Raw genomic sequence first — 18,121 nt, forward strand, 5'->3', positions numbered from 1 at the left:
TGATACTTTGGGTTCAAGAAATGAAATTGATAGGAGATGGAATATCTATTTCAATTGAATAAAAATTACGAGTAACTAGCATTTTAATTTGATTGCTAAATCTACTCAATGTAGAAAGTAGTGCTTTATATTTTTTTTTTCTCACTTTTAAATGGATAAAAATAGAGAAAGAAGGGTAAAATTAATATCTTTCATTCTAATTTTTGTTAAATTGGTATTAGGTATCTAATTTATACCAATTAATCATGAGAGTGATTAATTTGGTCCCATAAAAATTTTCTACCAACTATAAAGATAAATCGAAATGTGCTCACAGTAAACAATCCATCAGGCCAACATTATTTGATCAATCACTCATTAAAGAAAATTCATCTATTAATTTATTAAAACTAAAACTCAATATTTAAATATCTGATAAACTGAGAAGACATCCTACTGTATCATTATCCCATGAGCAAATTAAATTTTCTTCTTTTAAATAGATAGGCTGTTGTTCTCTCCCTCATTCATCTTTAACTCCTCTCTTCAAAGTAATGTCAACTTAAATCACTTTCCACTACCAATATGGGAACTAGAATGCCACAAGCCACAACTCTTAACATGAGGAGAGGACAACTTGGTGGGAAGTGAACCAATTGGCATAACCTTGCTGTATGTAGAAATGCATTTAGACAAACACATGAAGAAGTGATAAAGCATATGCATCTCCATAAAAACCTATATACAACACAAACAGCTTAATCAACAAGACAATGAATACTATCTGTTAGCTTTACAAGCCTACAAATTGTTTAGTTATGGAGCAGTATTAATAAGTCATAATGTCATGCTTTATGTTCAAGAATAGAAAAAAGGCAAATAAAGAGTTGTCTTCTTGCCCAATTCTCTCCTCTACTTCAACATAGAATATATTCACTACGATATGAAGGATTGTATTGTTACAGTTGAATTTAGAAATGATCAAATTTCATGTGTACCATAAGTCACTTAGAACTTACACACAAAAGGAGAGAACTTACATATTTAACACATTTATTAATTAGCATAATCATGATTCGTGATGGGAGATAAATGGTTTAGGAGGCATGTGCACTTCTTCTGAGCTCCCTATAAGCATATGAAGAATTCTAGTCATGGTAGGTCGTTCAGTTGGACTCCATTGAATACACCATAAAGCCACTTTAGAGAGTTTCTGTAATATTTCTCCATCATTTTGCTCCATTTTCATTATCATTGCCAAGTCTTGTCTTTCAACTAGTCGATCATACACCCATTCTGGATAATAAATCTCACTCTCTCTTCCTATTTCAGGATCATGATTTTTTCGGCCTCCTATCATCTCCAACAACAACATACCAAAACTATAGACATCAGATTTATATGACACCGTCCCGAAATTCCTACAATACATCTCAGGAGCAATATATCCCATTGTGCCTCTAGCAACAGTCATTGTCACGATACTAATATCCCTTGAGCAAAGCTTTGCTAGTCCAAAGTCTGAAATCTTTGGATTTAAATCATAATCTAATAGAATGTTATGTGGCTTAATATCAAAATGCAAAATACGTTGTTCACATCCCTGATGTAAATACTCAATGCCTCGAGCAATGCCTATTGCAATGTTCAACAATTTCTCCATGCTCAATGATTTGTTGCTTCCTTTGTCTTGTCTTGAGAAAATATACTTCTCTAAGGATTCATTTGGCATGAACTCGTAGATGAGAGCACGAGTTGATCGTTCAGTGCAAAATCCCAACAAGCGAGTAATGTTAATATGATGAATCCTTCCAATGGTTGCAACTTCATTTATGAATTCTTGACCTTCCCCTTTTGAACTCTCGAGCATCTTAACTGCTACCGGAATACCATTTGAAAGCTCCCCCTTGTACACACTTCCATATCCACCTTGCCCTAACTTATTCTTGAATCTCATTGTGATCTTTCTAATATCAGAAAAAGAGTATCGAGTTGGTTGTGCATCACCATATGTTGCAAGAAAATGTTCTACCTTGAAACGAATTTCTTCATCCTTTTGGGACTTCTTCTTTAATATAAACAATATAATAAGAGATGTTAATGCCACTACAAGACCACCTACAACTACAAGACCAGCTATAAATGTTCCTGCATAGAAACGAATCATTCAAAAGACTTTTTTTATAGAAAGAATCAATAAAGAGATTGAATTAGTAATATTATAAAATCTATATTTAGTTCTAACGTACTGTAGAATTTATTTTCTCAATTTTTTTATTCAAGAATATAATTTTAAAGTGGCACAAGGACTCACCAACTACATCTTCAACTATGCGCCCAATGTTTGTTGTTTCTGTAAATAAAGGAAAACAAACAATTAATAATGATTTATTTTTTTCATCCAAATATTATCACATAACGAAGGCAGGGATCTGTTTTATCTAAAGATGTGCTACTTTTGAAGTTATTTTTTTTTCTTTAAATTGGTTTAAAATTCTAGTCCAAATCAATAACATGGCAAAACTAGAATAGTAAAACACCTTTTTGTAATGTTAATTTGCGCAACGATCATTAGGAAGATGTATGGTCTTAATATTTTCTAGAAATTAAAGAAAACGTTCGATCAATTTGTTGAAAAAGTTAAATGATAACGGTACCTTAATATATTTCTGATATGTTATTGACAAAATACATGTTAGAAATGGCAATGGAAAAGGAGGTGGAAAGGAAGAAGTCTTGTTTTTTTTTTTTTGTATGAGTTTAGTTCTATATTATAAGTTTTAAGATACTATGGTTAGTTTATATTGTTGTATATGTATTGATGATATGAATAAATACATAGGGAGAAGTTCTCTTTCATACATAGGTGTGCATGGAGTATAAATCCAGAGCTTAGATTTACACTGAACGAAGTTGACTTATGTGCAAGCATGACCTATGCGCATCAAATGTTGGACAAGTCGAGATAAAATTTGTTCAAGCTAATGAACCAACATTTTATCACCTGAATCTCATTTTACTATCTGCTCAAGAGTGTAACGAAAGCATGAATATGAAATTAATGGTCAACATTAAATCCATTAATGGTGATTCCGTAACATCTCGATAATAATGGTCGGCATTAAACTTAGCATTGAATGACTATAACTCGACTATTCATTACAACCATGAGTGAGCCCTCTTATAAAAGGAGGTCGTGAGCAAAAGTAGGAAGTGGAGAAGCAAAAGTGAAAGCAAAAGAATTCCTCTGCCTTTGTTCCTGATTCTTTCCTCTCATTCGTGCATTCGATTGGCTAAACTACTCGTGATAGTACTTGGATGCATTTTAAGTTCACCATGAACAATCAGTCCTTGGTTGTATAAGTAGTTTTACCATTGTATCCCGGGGAATCGACGACCTGAGAGAACCTCGAAGCACAGCCGAAGGTGGGGTGAATAGTTGAGCGCAAGCCTCGGTATCTCCCTAGGCAAATTCCTTTCCCGACTCGACGACTCCGACTCCCAACTCATATTTCGACTCCCGACTCCCAACTTGGTGATTCTACTTTCAAACTCAGTGATACGAAGAAACAATATTCCTGAGAACCTAGAAGCTCGGTCTGACTTTCAAGGCTGACAGCCTAAGATTATCTGCTAAAGTCATCTCAACAGATAAGTCTAAATTTAATTCGTAAATTTAGTATTTTTCCAAAATTTCTCGCAAAGATTGTCCAACAATCTTAAAACATATTTATTTCTATTGAGATGATCACAAAAAGTGTTGAGGTGCAATAGATTCATCACATTACGGCTCCATCCACTCCGATTGGAAATGTTCCAATCAATTATGGGGAAAGATCAGAGAAATTCACTAGACTGAACTTCAAGAGGTGACAATAGAAGATACTCTTCTACTTAATCACGCTCAATCTGGCTCGGTTCTTGACCGAGGACCCTCTCAAGCATGCTAAGGATGTTGATGTTCAAACCATTAGTGCAATGGAGGCATAAACTCATTCAAAGTTTCTTTGCTAAAACTATATCGTCAACTGTCTTGCGGACTCGCTATACGTTGTGTATAGCACAAAGAGAATGGCTAAAGAGTTGTGAGAGCCCTTGGACAAGAAGTATAAGATGAAGGATGCGGGAGCCAAGAAATTCATTATGGGATGATTCTTGGACTACAAGATGGTGGACTTCAACAGTGGTCAACCAAGTCCAGAAACTTCAGGTGATCCTACACAAGTTTCACTCAGAAGGTATGGTTCTAAGTGAAACCTTCCAAGTGGCAGTAATCATTGAGTTATACACGATCAAACTTAGCCTACGCAGTAAGTCTGATGCACTTGATGAATTATACACGATCAAACTTAGCCTACGCAGTAAGTAAACTGAGTAGATATATGAGTAATCCCGGTGTTGAGCACTAGAAAGAGATAACAAGAGTATTGAGGTACTTAAGGAATACTCATAAATATGGAATACATTATACGAGATATCCTGTTTTGATCGAAGGATACAATGATGCAAATTAGATATCGATATGAAAGACTCAAAGTCTACTAGTAGATATGTATTCACTTTGGGAAGTGTAGTTATTTCATAAAAATCTTCTAAGAAAATGGTAATAATCAGATCCACGATGGAATCTAAATTTGTAGCTCTTGACAAATGTGTTGAAGAGGCTAAATGAGTATGACAATTTTAAGAAGATGTTCCTAGATGGTCAAAACCAGTGCCGACAATTTACATACATTACAATAGTCAATCAGTAATTAGTCATATATAGAGCTATCTGTATAATGGTAAGTCTAGACATATACGTCATAGATATAATATCATTAGACAACTACTCTCAACGGGAGTTATCACTGTTGATTATGTGAAGTCAAAGGATAATCTAGCAGATCTATTAACCAAAGGGTTAAGCAGAGAGTCAGTTGCAAGTTCATCAAGAGGGATAAACTTGATGCCGATGAGAAATGTTGCCGCAAAGAAAATCCAACCTATACAAACTAGAGATCTCAATAATTAGGTTCAAAGGGACAACCTAACTGCACCAACAAAGTTGCTCACTATGGGGGAACGACCCAATATATCAATGAAGGATAAAGATTAAACACACGACTTTTAATGATCCAGTAGAGTAATATGTTATACTCTTAAGAAATTACCTATGTGATAAAAAAAAATTGGGTCACTTCGAAGAGAATTATATATACAATTCTTAGAGTTTCTCACAAAATCAGACGTATTTATGGCCAAGAACAAACACACTCATAAGAACTAAGTTGTATTAGGGAAAGTCCTGTGTGAGATATGAGAATGCTTACATAGACGGTAGAACAGTTTAAGAACATCGTGTCTATTGTCAGTCAATAATCAAACATATCTTCACAAGGAAAAGTTCAAATGGTAAAACCTACCTGTCTTATACTAGACCCAACTATTAAATGCTATCACATACCCTATTTCCATTCATATGGGAGATTATTAGAAATGTGAATGGAAAATGAGATGGAAAGGAAGAAAGAGACTCCTTTGTGTATAGTTTAGTCCCACATTGGGATTTTCAATGCATTATGTTAGTTTATATTGTTAAACATGAATTGATGATATTACAAATGCATGGGAAAAGGTTCTCTTACGCGGGGGTGCGTAGGGGATATAAATCTAGGGTCTGGATTTACACTGAACTAAGTTAACTCGTGTGCAATCATGACCTGGGTTCGTCAAATGCCGGATTGGTGGCAAAATTTATCCAAGCGAATGAACCAACGTTTTGCTATTTGAATCTCTTTTTGGTACCTGCTCAAAAGTGTAACAGAAGCATTAATCTAAAATTAATGGCTGACATTAAATCTATTAATGGTGATTCCATAACATCTCGACAATAATGACTAGCATTAAATCCATTAAGGAAAATTTCATACTATTTCTACAATAATGACGACATTAAACCTAGCTAGCATTGAATAGTCATAATTCGGTCATTCATTACAGCTAAAGTAGGCTGTGAGCAAGAGCAGGAAGGGGAGAAGCGAAAACGAATGTAAAAAATTTTCTCCACCTTCGTTCAATTATTTCCTCTTAGTCGTGCATTTGCTTTACGGAACTAATCGTGATAGTACTCGGATGCATTCTCAATTCACCATAAATAACCAGTGCTTGGTTGTGTATGTGATTCTGCCGTTGTATTATGGAAAAAAGACAACCCGAGAAAATCTCGAGCACAGCCATATATAGATCGGACGAATATATTTTAAGAAAACTATATTGAGCACATGTCTCAGTATCTCTCTCAGCAAATGTCTTTGCCAACTTAGCGACTCCGACTGTGGACTCTCACAATACTGCTTTCAGACTCGGCAATACGAAGTAGCAATATTCCTAATAACTTAATAGCTCGGCTTGACTTTTGAAGTCGGCAGTATGGCTTAACTGATAAATCTTAATTTAGTTTATAAATTCAGTATTTTTTTTTCTAGAATCTCTGATAATAAAATGTCGGACAATATAAAAGGAACGTGAGAACATTAATGGAACGAAGATTACCATGGCGCCTCGCTAAGCAGGCAGTTTGGTTTCTTCTGCGGCTAAATCCACAATGCTTTCCTTCTTCATGGCAGTCTCTGCACATCTCCCATTCTGGAATATTAAGAGATACATCCATCTGTAGCATTTGATTGAATCCCTGAACCTGATCTCCAAACGTCGGTCCACCTGCATAATATTCGATATTACCACCAATTCCAGTGCTCACGCATCCTGACGGAAGCTGGTCCATGGAAGCCTCAAGCTTCGCTACATAAATCCACTCCCCTTGACTTCCATTGCCGAGGCACGGGATGGGTCCGGTGATCCATTCCGGATCTGTTGCTGTTTCACTCGAGCAGTTCACCAGCATATAATCATAACCGTTGTCATGCTCGTAGTCATGGTAAAATAAGCCGGTGGGAATGATGGAGCTGAGCTTTTGCAGCGGACACTGAGCCCATTCATCCCCTAATAATTTGATTTTAACTGAATCAGTATCAAAGTGGACGATCTTGCAGGGCCCTAAACGAGGAAGCTTGATGGTGGCATCACCGGCAGCTGAACATGAGACCTCCAAACCCTGAACGCCGCAGTACATTGGAGTCGAGTTGATCAGGCGAAAGGGATATCTGATATCTATTCCTCCGCAGGTGGAACTGGTTTGGCAATCCTTGATAAACTCCTCTCTCTCCTCCCCCTCGATATCCTGAGGCAAAATATGAATGGCTTTGGAATTAGCATGGAGAAGTAGCAGTAGGAGAAGGCAGAGTGAATATGGGTAGATCAGTAGGCGATTCATGGCCGGTGAAATTAGATTAAGGGAGGATAGGGGAGGTGAAAACTGAAAAAGCATCCCATTCCAGTTGGGACTTTAAAAGAGGAAGCTTACAACTTGTGTCGGGAAGTCAAGGTCAACAATGACATTGTCTCATAATTAATTTAGATTTAATTTTCGACACCGTATTGTCATCATCATTGTGGAAATTTACACTGTTTGTAAATTCCCAGAAATTTGAGTCGACAAGGACTTTGATTTTCAAGTGGTAATTAAATTCCAAAAATAGACTTGCAGGTTGAATCTATGATTTGCATTGACATTATTGTCCTTGATTTTCTCGATTGCTTCCTTTTCTATGTTGACCTAAGGACAATTTGACGAACGAATAAATCATCTTTTATCACATGATTTTCTCGATTGCTTGAAGTGCCTGGCACGACACGCAGACAACATTCGTTACAAGTTGACTTTGACTGACAAGTAAACGTGATTGCCTGCAGATCAACTTCCAATTGTTGTAGATTCCCTTGAGATAGATGGAGAAGACATATGCCAAGAACAGCTCTCGCTCCCTTTGCATTGTCATGGCCTGCAAAGCATCATGGCGCAGCTTCTACGCTCTGCTTCTGCCGCTACTCTTCCTCCAACTGTCCCAGGCTGCGGTTACAGCTACGGGGCAGCATCAGCAGCAGCAGCAGCGGAGCCAAGAAACATGTGCTCCATTCTCTTGCGGTCTGTTCCTCAATTTCAGCTACCCATATCGTCGAACAACTGATCCGCCTCAGTGTGGGGATAGGAGGTTCGAGCTCACCTGCGACGGCAACAAATCCACCATGCCCATTGGCTCCACTCACTACTTGATCACTCGGGTATTGTACGAAAACGCCACTGATATATCGTACAAATTCTTCACTGAGATATCGAACGTATCCCACCGCATCAGCTTGGTGGATCCGAAGTTTGCAAATGGAAGCTGTGGCCTCCCTTCCCAATCCTTGTCGCCCTCCTATTTATCAAGGTCTGGCTATAGTGGCCCATATGATTTGTGGGCAAGTTTCATTAATTGTACGCGAAGAATCGAGGGCCAGAGTTTGTATCGGCTTGTTCCTTGCTTGAGCAACAACACTTTTTTCGTCTACGTCGTTTTTGCATCTGACGGATACAGATTGTCACACCTCTATCCATCATGTCAATTTATGTCGATGATTCCAGCGACAAGATCCACAGCAAGGGATGCGTTTCACATTCTAAAAGAGGGATTTGATTTAGGTTTGGAATCATCGACCTATAACTATATCGGACCCACATTATTCAGCCGATGTCTGAGTGGATTCAAAAGGTAATTGAATGAACGCTTTGTCAGTCTCATCTTTCCATTCCAAGTTGCTAATCAACAAGTGATCCACTCCCTTCCATGAAACTTTGTGCTACAATAGAATTGCTTAAAAGGTGAAAACAGAGACCTTTCGTAGCTGTGCAACTCTTGGGACAAATTTAAACTTTGAGAATGCTATTTTTATATTTTCCTTTACTGAACACATATGCAAAAAATGTCTTCCATTATGAATATTGGATAGACTATAGAAACATCACCTTGTTGGGTTAATTTTTCTTTTTTCAAATTGCATACAGCTATCTGACTCCATTTTTTAACTAATCTCATGCAGACAGTTCTTTGAACGAATAAGAAGCAAACACATCCTCTTGCGAGTTTTCTCCCTCGTCAGAAGTGAGATAGACTTTGCATCTTGCATAGGAGAGAAAAACGAAAACATTTTGACTACTCGATTAACAATTGCTGTGGTGGTATTAATCCAGATTGTGCAGTCCTTTCTAGGTACATTTATGACCCTCTCTCCAACCCAGTCCATGTATCTGAAAATAACACTTGTTTTTTTTTCTTTACGCAGTTTTCTTGATACTGGGCCGATTAGTCATAGCGCCTATGATAGTTTTGTTCTCGCTTGGTTACAGACTATGGAACAGGCAAGTCTCAGTTGACCTTGTAGAAAAGTTTCTTCGACGCCAGCAAACGCTGATGCCGACGAGATATGCCTACTCTGAACTCATAGCAATCACAAGGCATTTTAGAGATAAGCTCGGCCAAGGAGGCTTTGGTTCAGTCTTCAAAGGGGAACTTATAGGGGGTCATTTTGTTGCAGTTAAAATGTTAGTCAACTCCAAATGCAATGGTGATGACTTCATCAATGAAGTTTCTACAATAGGTAGGATTCATCATGTGAATGTCGTCCGACTAGTTGGATATTGCTCTGACGGATCCAAGAGAGCTTTGGTTTACGAGTACATGCCTAATGGCTCACTTGACAAGTACATTTTTGCTCCCAATGGAACCAATGGTCACTTTTTTGCCTCGGAAAAACTCATTCAAATAGCAATTGGTATTGCACGGGGCATCGATTACTTACATCAAGGATGTGATATGCAGATTCTACACTTTGACATCAAGCCTCATAATATACTTATAGATCATAATTGCACTCCAAAAATCTCTGACTTTGGACTTGCAAAATTATACCCAAAGACAAATGCTCTTGTATCCATTAGTGCTACAAGGGGGACAATCGGCTATATTGCTCCAGAGTTAGTATCTCGAAGCTTTGGAAAAATCTCTTCCAAATCAGATGTTTACAGTTTCGGGATGCTACTAATGGAAATGGCTGGAAGGCGAAGAAATGTAGATCATCTTATAGGGAATTCAAGCCGAGTTTACTATCCATCATGGATTTATGATAAATTAACTCAACCGCAAGAGGTTGAAATTGACAATGAGTTTGAGATACAAAACTTAGAGAAGAAACTAGCAATAGTTGGATTGTGGTGTATTCAACTAAGACCAACTGATAGACCAACCATGACAAAAGTTATTGATATGTTAGAAGTTGATGATGTTGATAGTCTTCCAATTCCACCCAGACCCTTCTTTTCATCAGGGGATTCAGCTACAATAACAAAACCTAATTTAGGTTCAATTTCCACCGAGTTATCTATAGTTTCAGAGTGAATAACTATATTTTGTTTATGCATTGCTATTTCTTAGTATTGATGGTATGCTTGAAGAACTAGCAATATGGAAAATAATTTGGTATTGATGGACATTATTTATGGAGATGTAACTTGGATTGTGGTACCTATGGGTAATGTTTTGATAATTGTTATTGTAGATTATATTTTACTTTAGAAATTATACTTGTATTATTGACGTATTCTTTATTTTTAAAATCTATCTACATGTTAAAAATCAAATGATTTTCAGCATTGAGTATGATAGAAAAACTACCATAGATAGTTTACAATAATATAATAATAAGCAAGGTGAACAACCATAAAATAAATATTTCTAGCTCAAATTGATCTTACTAATTGTCATATTAATTTGTTTGATTACAACAATAATAATAAATATAATTTTTTTTTTAAAAAAATAAAGATAAGATTTCAAGATTTAATGTCTTATTTTTTTAAAAAAAAAAATGCTTGTCAAATTTTGTTAATATTAAGTATCTCAATAGTTTTATTTTTGTTATCATAAAATATCTCAAAAGCACCCTCCATAAAAAATAAAAACTTTGGAGGCTAGTCAAGTAATTGCTGCTGTGTGTGAACGACCCCTCTAGTGGGCAGACGAAGTTCTTTCGTTTCCCCTTCTCGTGTATGTGAATGACCCCATCTGGTGGTGAGATTTCGACCTCATGGTCTCTCTCTCTCTCTCTCTCTCTCTCTCTCTCTCTATATATATATATATATATATATTTTGATATGCTAAGCGACACTTTGTGCGCGATCGTGAGCGAAATCCGACGTGGGCTATCTGATGTGGCGAAAATATAATTTTTTTTAATCTCTCTCTCATCTGCATGCAACAACTTTTTTCACTCATCTGCATGTAATTATAAATTTTTTTAATTTCTCTCTCAACTGATTGCATGCAACAATCACTGTGCTACTAATTTTTAAAGGTGATGCAGCTGCTACAACGTTGTAGCAGCTACTACACAATAACTGCTACATGTTGTAGCAGCTTCTATATAGTAGTTGCTATAACGTGTAGCAGTATTATTGTGTAACTACTATGTTGTAGCAGCTACTACATCGTTGTAGTAGCTATTGCACCGTTGTAGCAGCTACTGCACCGTTATAGCGGCTACTGCACCGTTGTAACAACTTCTGCATCGTTGTAGCAGCTTCTGCACCTTTGTAGAAGCTACTACGCCGTTGTAGCAGCTACTGTGCCATTGTAGCAGCTACTGCGCCATTGTAGCAGCTACTGCACCGTTGTAGCAGCTTCTGTACCATTGTAGCAGCCACTGCACCATTGTAGCAGAAACTGCATCGTTGTAGCAGCTACTGCACCGTTGTAGCAGCTAGTACTGCACCATTGTAGCCACTTCTGCACCTTTGTAGCAACTTCTGCACCTTTGTAGCAGCTATTGTATTGTTGTAGCAGCTATTGCATACTAACTACTATAAGTTGTAGCAACTACTGCATAGTAGCTGCTACAATATTGTATCATCACTACCACAATAATTTTTTGCATGTAATAATAGGAGAGAGAAGATAAAATATCATTTTAATTTAAAAAGAAAGAGAGAAAAGTTGTTGCATGCATATGAGAGAGAAATTTAAAAAATTTTATAGTTGTTGCATGTAGATGAGAGAGAAATTAAAAAAATTAGGTTTTGTCTGCGTCAGATAGTCCACGTCGGATTTCGCTCACGGTCGTGCATAAAGTGTCGCTTAGCATATCAAATCTGTATATATATATATATATGAGAATCTAAACTTTTTTTAATCTTAAACACTATAGCCCAAGAGAAAAGCTTGAACTCTAGAAGACAAATCTTATTGGCTTAAACCCATTATAACCTAACTTCTAAATCCTAAAATCTTTAACCCTAAATACATATAATATACCTTAAAATAAAATAAAAAATATTGAATGACTCCAGGCACCTGGACCATGTCCCATACGGGTACCTGGATAAATTCCAGGCGCCTTGAGTCAAGTTTGGATGAAGTCACAACAGAAGATCTTACTATTGTATTAAGAATCTACCTTCTTTACTAATTTTAATGAAACCCAAAATAAAATTATGTTAATGTCCTTTTTTCCTTTTTACACTGAAAATAATTTCAAAGTTTATTAGTAATTTTCACAAACGCATCAATTAGAGATCTAGAGTTCAAGACTCAGCTACAGTATATTATTGAGATTTTTCCTTTAATCAATTAGAAATCTAGAGTTCTCTTTAGTCTCATATCTTAGAATTGATAACACTACGAGCAGAGAAGCTTCTATAAATACCTAGGGTCGGCGATGTTAAAAAGCATACTTTTCTCGATTTTTTTTTGGCTAAGATCAACTATGATATTAAACTAATTTTTTTATAAGGGGGAGCCCGTTACAGTAGCTTGCTGTTGGGATTCTTGAGCGTCACCCTAGCATTGCAATATTACATGGGTCTAGAGCACCTAATTAAATTAATTTTTTTTTTTATAAAAAACGAGTCCGTTATCCTCACTCATTCATGTATTATATTATACACTCAACTAGGGGAGGAGCCACATATAGCTTTGGTGGGGCAGTTGCTCCACCTTAATTTTTTGTAAGTACCCTTAGAGGTGTATAAAATTATAAAAATATTAGTCTTGCCCTATTAAAAAAATAAAAGTATGGACAATACTAAAAAAATTAAAACTATTTTTTGTAGCCAATTCTTCTTCCCTCAGATCTCTTCCTGCATTGCTCCACCTAGTATAAAGGGTCTAGCTCATGTAAGACGGATGTACGATCGCTAGTATATATAAAGTTTCTATCTTGGTGTGATATTAATGGTTCAGGGTGTTGGCCTCAAGAACTTGGGGAATAAGTGCTTTCTTAATGCCGTTCTGTAGTGCCTTATGCATACTGTACCCTTAATTTGTGCAGAAGATTCGCATGATGGGTCACTCTCCTTGCGTCCATGGTATTAGACTGTGGATTGTCTTGTCCACTGATTGTTCTTAATTTTAATTTTAAAAATTTTTCTTATTTGTTAGGAGATTTTAATTTTGAAATATTTATGAAGTTATTAAAGAAATTGTAATTAAGAACAATTCTAATTATTAAATTATTTCATAATTAATTAAATTTAAATTTAATTTCAAATTTAATTAAGGAATTCATTCTTGATTAGAATTAATTCTTAATAAAATATGCAATTAGATTTGGAAATGGTTTCTTAATCTAATTAGGATTTTGATTTATATAAATTAAATCCTTAAGACATTTTATTTCTAAATAAAATTATGACAACTATGATATTATTTATGTCATGTCATGTCATATATGTATGTCATGTAGATACATTAGATATATACATTATTTATGTCATGCTGCGATGTGTTCTATCATTATATATACCATCCGTGTGATGCGACATGTCATCATTTATGTCATGCTTCTGATGTCATGTATATAGTACATTTGTATGATGACAATAAAACCTAAATCTATTATGTTAAAGATAAAAGTCTACACACTCCATTAATATGGTAAGAACTAGAGTCTGATTTCTTATTTGGGTTGTTGGACTCACTCTAAACTCAACCTATATTTAGATATGTTCGAACCATTGAGATACGATCTCGCGATTAACGGGTCAACTTTAACTTGAAGTATTAGCTTGTTGGACTCACTCCAAGGTTAATGTGGATAGAGATGAAGTTGGGTGATATACATGTTAATGTGTTAACAACCCGATATTTATATGAATATTCAATTAGTTGATAGCATAATGTGATAGTTATATATAAGTGAAACATAATCGGTATATGTCATACCTACCACTTAGCTAAGTATGACTTGTTGGATTTATTCTAAGGTTATTCTTATCTATAGTGGATATTAACCCATTTAGATAAAGCCTATGATATTCTAAATTCAAAGTAAGGGCTCTTGAATTCGATAAATAAATGACATTCTTAAATGCTTGTAAATTGGTTACATTTACATTGTAAAAAAAATCATCTCTCTCCTATTTTCTAGAATTTATATTTCTAGGTTAATCGTTTTATCATGACATCTTTAAATTTGTGTTTCATTTTGGACACGAATAAATTGACTAGACCGAACTTCTTGGACTAATTTCAAAACCTGAGAATTGTTCTCAAGGCTAAAAAACTAACGTATGTCCTCGAAGTACCACTTCCCAAACCTCTAATAGATGATGCAACATCGGACCAAATGTTGCCCCATCAAAAGCATATGGCTAATTATGAGCTTTCCAGCTGCATCATTTTGGCCTCAGTATCTCTTGAGTTACATAAACAACATGAGCATATGGATGCCCATACAATTGTTTATCATCTTCGTGAGATATTTCATGAGTAAGATATATTCGAAGTTCAAGGTCACCAAGCTTCTCTTTAGCTCATAGATGCAAGAGAGTTCATTCGTGGTGCAACATGTACTGAAGATGAATAGCCACATTGAGCGGTTGGGATAACTCGGATTTGTGATGTATCATGAATTAAGTATTGAATTAATTATGCACAATTTACTTGATAGTTATTCATAGTTTGTGATAAACTATCAGATGAACCATATTGAATCCACAATTCTAGAGATGATCAACATGCTCAAAGAAGTGGAGTCATCTATTAAGAAGGAACATAAGACAGTGATGTTAGTTGACTTCTTAAAGAAAGGTTCTAAGTGGAAGTCAAAGCATTAAGCTAAAGGGAAGAAGAAGGCCAAGTCAATGAATCGGTTCCAAAGGGTCCATATCACCACTGTGGCAAAATGAGATACTGGCAAAAAAAAAAAATGCAAGATTTAGATTGATTTCATAAAGAAGAAGAAGGAGGTGAAGGTTTAGGTTGGCATGTTAGAAGGGGGTGAATAGCCTGCAAATAAAGTTAGAGCACTTCTCTTGCTATCGATTGTCACGCCCTGGAGGAGTCCCTGCCCGAGGAAATTTCGGCAGTATCTCCCCTGTACGGCGGACAATCTGAAACTTTTCTACATCCTCATATACCTCAGCCACAGGCGGCTAAAATAATAAAAATAATAAAATACAACACACAGACATTCCATGTAGTATAATAAGCAATAAACAAAACAATAATACCAAGACTCGAAAATAACCCTACTCCACTACACTCATAAAGTTCAAATCCGATTTTTTTCCTACTCCACTACACTCATAAAACACAAATCTGACAAACTCACCTCTTCTGCCGTCCAGACAGGTATGTAACAAGACACATCCAAAAACTATAACCATCGACACAAAAATCCATACAATATCCAAATCCTCAAACAGAATAAGTCTAACACAGTCTAAATAAGAAACCAAAAATAAAAAAATAAAAAAAATACAGCTTGTGGTCTGCAGGGGACTAATGACTGGAACTCTCTCTTGATAGTATCAACCTAAAAAATAACAACGGAGGAGGGTGTGAGTCCAACACTCAGCAGGTACAACTGATATACATAGTAAGGAAATAACATCTAGCACTAATCATGCGTACAGTCTCCTGATATAAGAAGGATAAAATGCAACTGAAGTAAACATGAGAGAAACCGTACTAAACAGGACCTGGGTATAAGGACAAACAGTCCGAGAGGTATAGAAATCCTGTATGCATGTCAAACATAGGCATCCAAACAATATGCAGAATATAAATGCAGCAAACACAAACACAAGCAATAAATGCATCATGCATATGATGCCAATGATGCGTCCTGGTCACCCCTGACACCAGTCAACCATCTCACACACAATAGTGAGGTCGAGTGGGTAGGGCTGTGACAACCGTGCACTCTGTTGTCACTGCTCCTAATGAGTGACCGAGTGGACGGGATACTGTCGGAGTACACCTATCCTCCTACCCCAAATCATAAATGGGGGAGTGCAATGCTCTCAACTCCCGGTACACGATGACGGGGAGGAATCCCTGCCGGCTACCACGTTGTGTCACACTACCCTTGAGTGGACCAACGAAGCCAAACAAAGTCCCTGTTGCAACACACTCTGCCTGAATCGACCACTAACCTATGAGTGGTGGTGTGTGCAGATCCATGTAACTGGCGATGTGCTCAACAATAATGGAGTGGACTATCGCACAGCATGCAATCATGCAAATGGTGCATGTCAACAACCACAAAATATCCTGAACTAATCTATATACATACATAAGGTGCACCATAAGTCAATGAATCAAACAATGGTACACAGATCAGATAAGGTATACAACCTAGGTCCTGAACATGGTGAAGCATAGTATGTCACTACCCCCTATAAGCATGTATAAGCAGGTAAGGAATACATGAGATGCAAAACAAGCAATCAACCAAGCATGTAATAAGTATTGAGTAGTGACTAACCGAAACAAATGAGAAACATAATTATTGCAATTTATTAAAATCACTACTATGTATATCAAACGACATAAAGTCAGAAGTACCCGCCTCCAATAGAAAGGATTATATCCGCAATAGATCCCTCGCCGAGACATCGTCTCGGATCAAAGTCCTGCAACCACATATCGCATGGTACAACTAGGTCAAATATGAACTAGTGAGCTAAATCTATCATGAACCAAAAAGTTAACTTAACCCTAATCTGATTAGGGATCCATTCTCGTTAGTTCAATTAAATTTAACTCAATACATGAACCCTTATCATCCTACAAACTCACCAAATTTGTCGTAGCTAATGGTGGCTCACGACTGAAAGGGTTTTTCACCATCGAAAGATGATCTACTGCTGCCCACTCTTTTCATGCTAACACAACAATTCTACATCAACTAATCCAATCTATCATTTCAGAAAAATAAAAATGAAAGTCTACACATTTCTTACCCCAATCCAAATATGTAGCCACTCCGTGGAGGATCCAGTGGCTGCTGTGATGAAGATTAAGTTCTCCAGTCCATCCCACAATCCTTCATAAAAGAACCTCACTGCTGAAATCCTTCCCACTGATCAGATCAAGTTGAGAACAATAATTAGGGATCACAAATCAAGCAACAACCCATCTTACAACATAATCTTACCTCATGTGTGAAAATCTGTTGATAGGGGTGTGGTGGCCAGAAATCAAGCAGAGACAACAACAAACTATTGATGCTGTGATAGCCGGAACCAAACTAGGCCACTGCCTTCCAACAATCAATCCAAAAAATCACACTACGAATGCATCAACTTCCCAATCAAATACCAGTGCACAACTAAAATTGCAAACTGATCCTTACCTTCATCCAGTAGCTCACAAGAATAGCGAACGGAGGAGTTAGGGCATCGGTGTTGGTTCCAGCAAGGAACTACTGAGGCAGTGAACCAGAGCAGAGGGGCGACGACGGCATACGGATCCTAAGTGGTGGCCACGACAAAGCCCTTACCGGCGTCGAAAACAGAGGCTAAGGCATCAGCCTTGGGGTGGCGCTCGGGTGGCTGGTGGCTAGGGCACAGGGAAGGGGGTCGGCGCTAGGGCACGAGCACAGAGGAGTCGGCCGGCGCTCGGTTGGCGTCGCTGGGCTAGCTTCGTGTGAAAAGAAGGCTCGGCAGGCGGCAAAACCTAGGGCACACAAAGGGAGTGGCCGGAGAGGGTAGCGACAGTGAGTGGAGAAAAGAAGGGAACGAAGAGAAGTGCTCGGCAGAGGAGGGGAAGAAGAAATAGGGCGGCGCCGGGTTGGGAGAGGAACCGAAGTGAAACTGTCGAAACTGACCAAATGAGGAGAAGCAGCGTCGGGGAAATGGCACGGGGAAGAGAGGAAAAGGAAAAAGAAAATAAAGAAAAAGAAAACAAAAAGGAAATATCAAACTTTTCCTCACTTAAATTGG

General features: G+C 37.1%; 2 protein-coding genes and 1 pseudogene across 2 annotated transcripts; 2 read left to right on the forward strand and 1 right to left on the reverse strand.

Moving 5' to 3' along the window:
* Positions 1-880: 880 nt before the first annotated feature.
* On the reverse strand, positions 881-7,321 carry LOC122022496 (rust resistance kinase Lr10-like). Its single transcript, XM_042580517.1, has 3 exons — positions 6,514-7,321; positions 2,294-2,332; positions 881-2,127 (listed from the first exon to the last, which is right to left on the reverse strand). Exons 1-3 carry the CDS (start codon positions 7,292-7,294, stop codon positions 1,049-1,051), a joined length of 1,899 nt encoding a protein of 632 aa, XP_042436451.1. The 5' UTR covers positions 7,295-7,321; the 3' UTR covers positions 881-1,048.
* Positions 7,322-7,817: 496 nt separating this feature from the next.
* Positions 7,818-10,393, forward strand: LOC122022561 (rust resistance kinase Lr10-like). Its single transcript, XM_042580592.1, has 3 exons — positions 7,818-8,612; positions 8,941-9,110; positions 9,184-10,393. Exons 1-3 carry the CDS (start codon positions 7,858-7,860, stop codon positions 10,293-10,295), a joined length of 2,037 nt encoding a protein of 678 aa, XP_042436526.1. The 5' UTR covers positions 7,818-7,857; the 3' UTR covers positions 10,296-10,393.
* Positions 10,394-12,621: 2,228 nt separating this feature from the next.
* Positions 12,622-12,769, forward strand: LOC122026024 (annotated as a pseudogene).
* The last annotated feature ends 5,352 nt before the right edge of the window (positions 12,770-18,121 follow it).

Source organism: Zingiber officinale, chromosome 9B (genome assembly GCF_018446385.1).
Source record: "Zingiber officinale cultivar Zhangliang chromosome 9B, Zo_v1.1, whole genome shotgun sequence".
Lineage (NCBI taxonomy): Eukaryota > Viridiplantae > Streptophyta > Magnoliopsida > Zingiberales > Zingiberaceae > Zingiber > Zingiber officinale.

What these genes read in the sequence shown, in the direction of transcription:
- LOC122022496 (XM_042580517.1), bottom strand. Translation starts at nt 7,294, where the DNA reads ATGAATCGCCTACTGATCTACCCATATTCACTCTGCCTTCTCCTACTG. An exon ending in CTGCTTAGCGAGGCGCCATG is followed by an intron (nt 2,333 to 6,513) that starts GTAATCTTCGTT and finishes CTTTATTTACAG; the next exon opens with AAACAACAAACATTGGGCGC. An exon ending in CATAGTTGAAGATGTAGTTG is followed by an intron (nt 2,128 to 2,293) that starts GTGAGTCCTTGT and finishes GTTTCTATGCAG; the next exon opens with GAACATTTATAGCTGGTCTT.
- LOC122022561 (XM_042580592.1), top strand. Translation starts at nt 7,858, where the DNA reads ATGGCCTGCAAAGCATCATGGCGCAGCTTCTACGCTCTGCTTCTGCCG. An exon ending in TGTCTGAGTGGATTCAAAAG is followed by an intron (nt 8,613 to 8,940) that starts GTAATTGAATGA and finishes AATCTCATGCAG; the next exon opens with ACAGTTCTTTGAACGAATAA. An exon ending in GATTGTGCAGTCCTTTCTAG is followed by an intron (nt 9,111 to 9,183) that starts GTACATTTATGA and finishes TTCTTTACGCAG; the next exon opens with TTTTCTTGATACTGGGCCGA.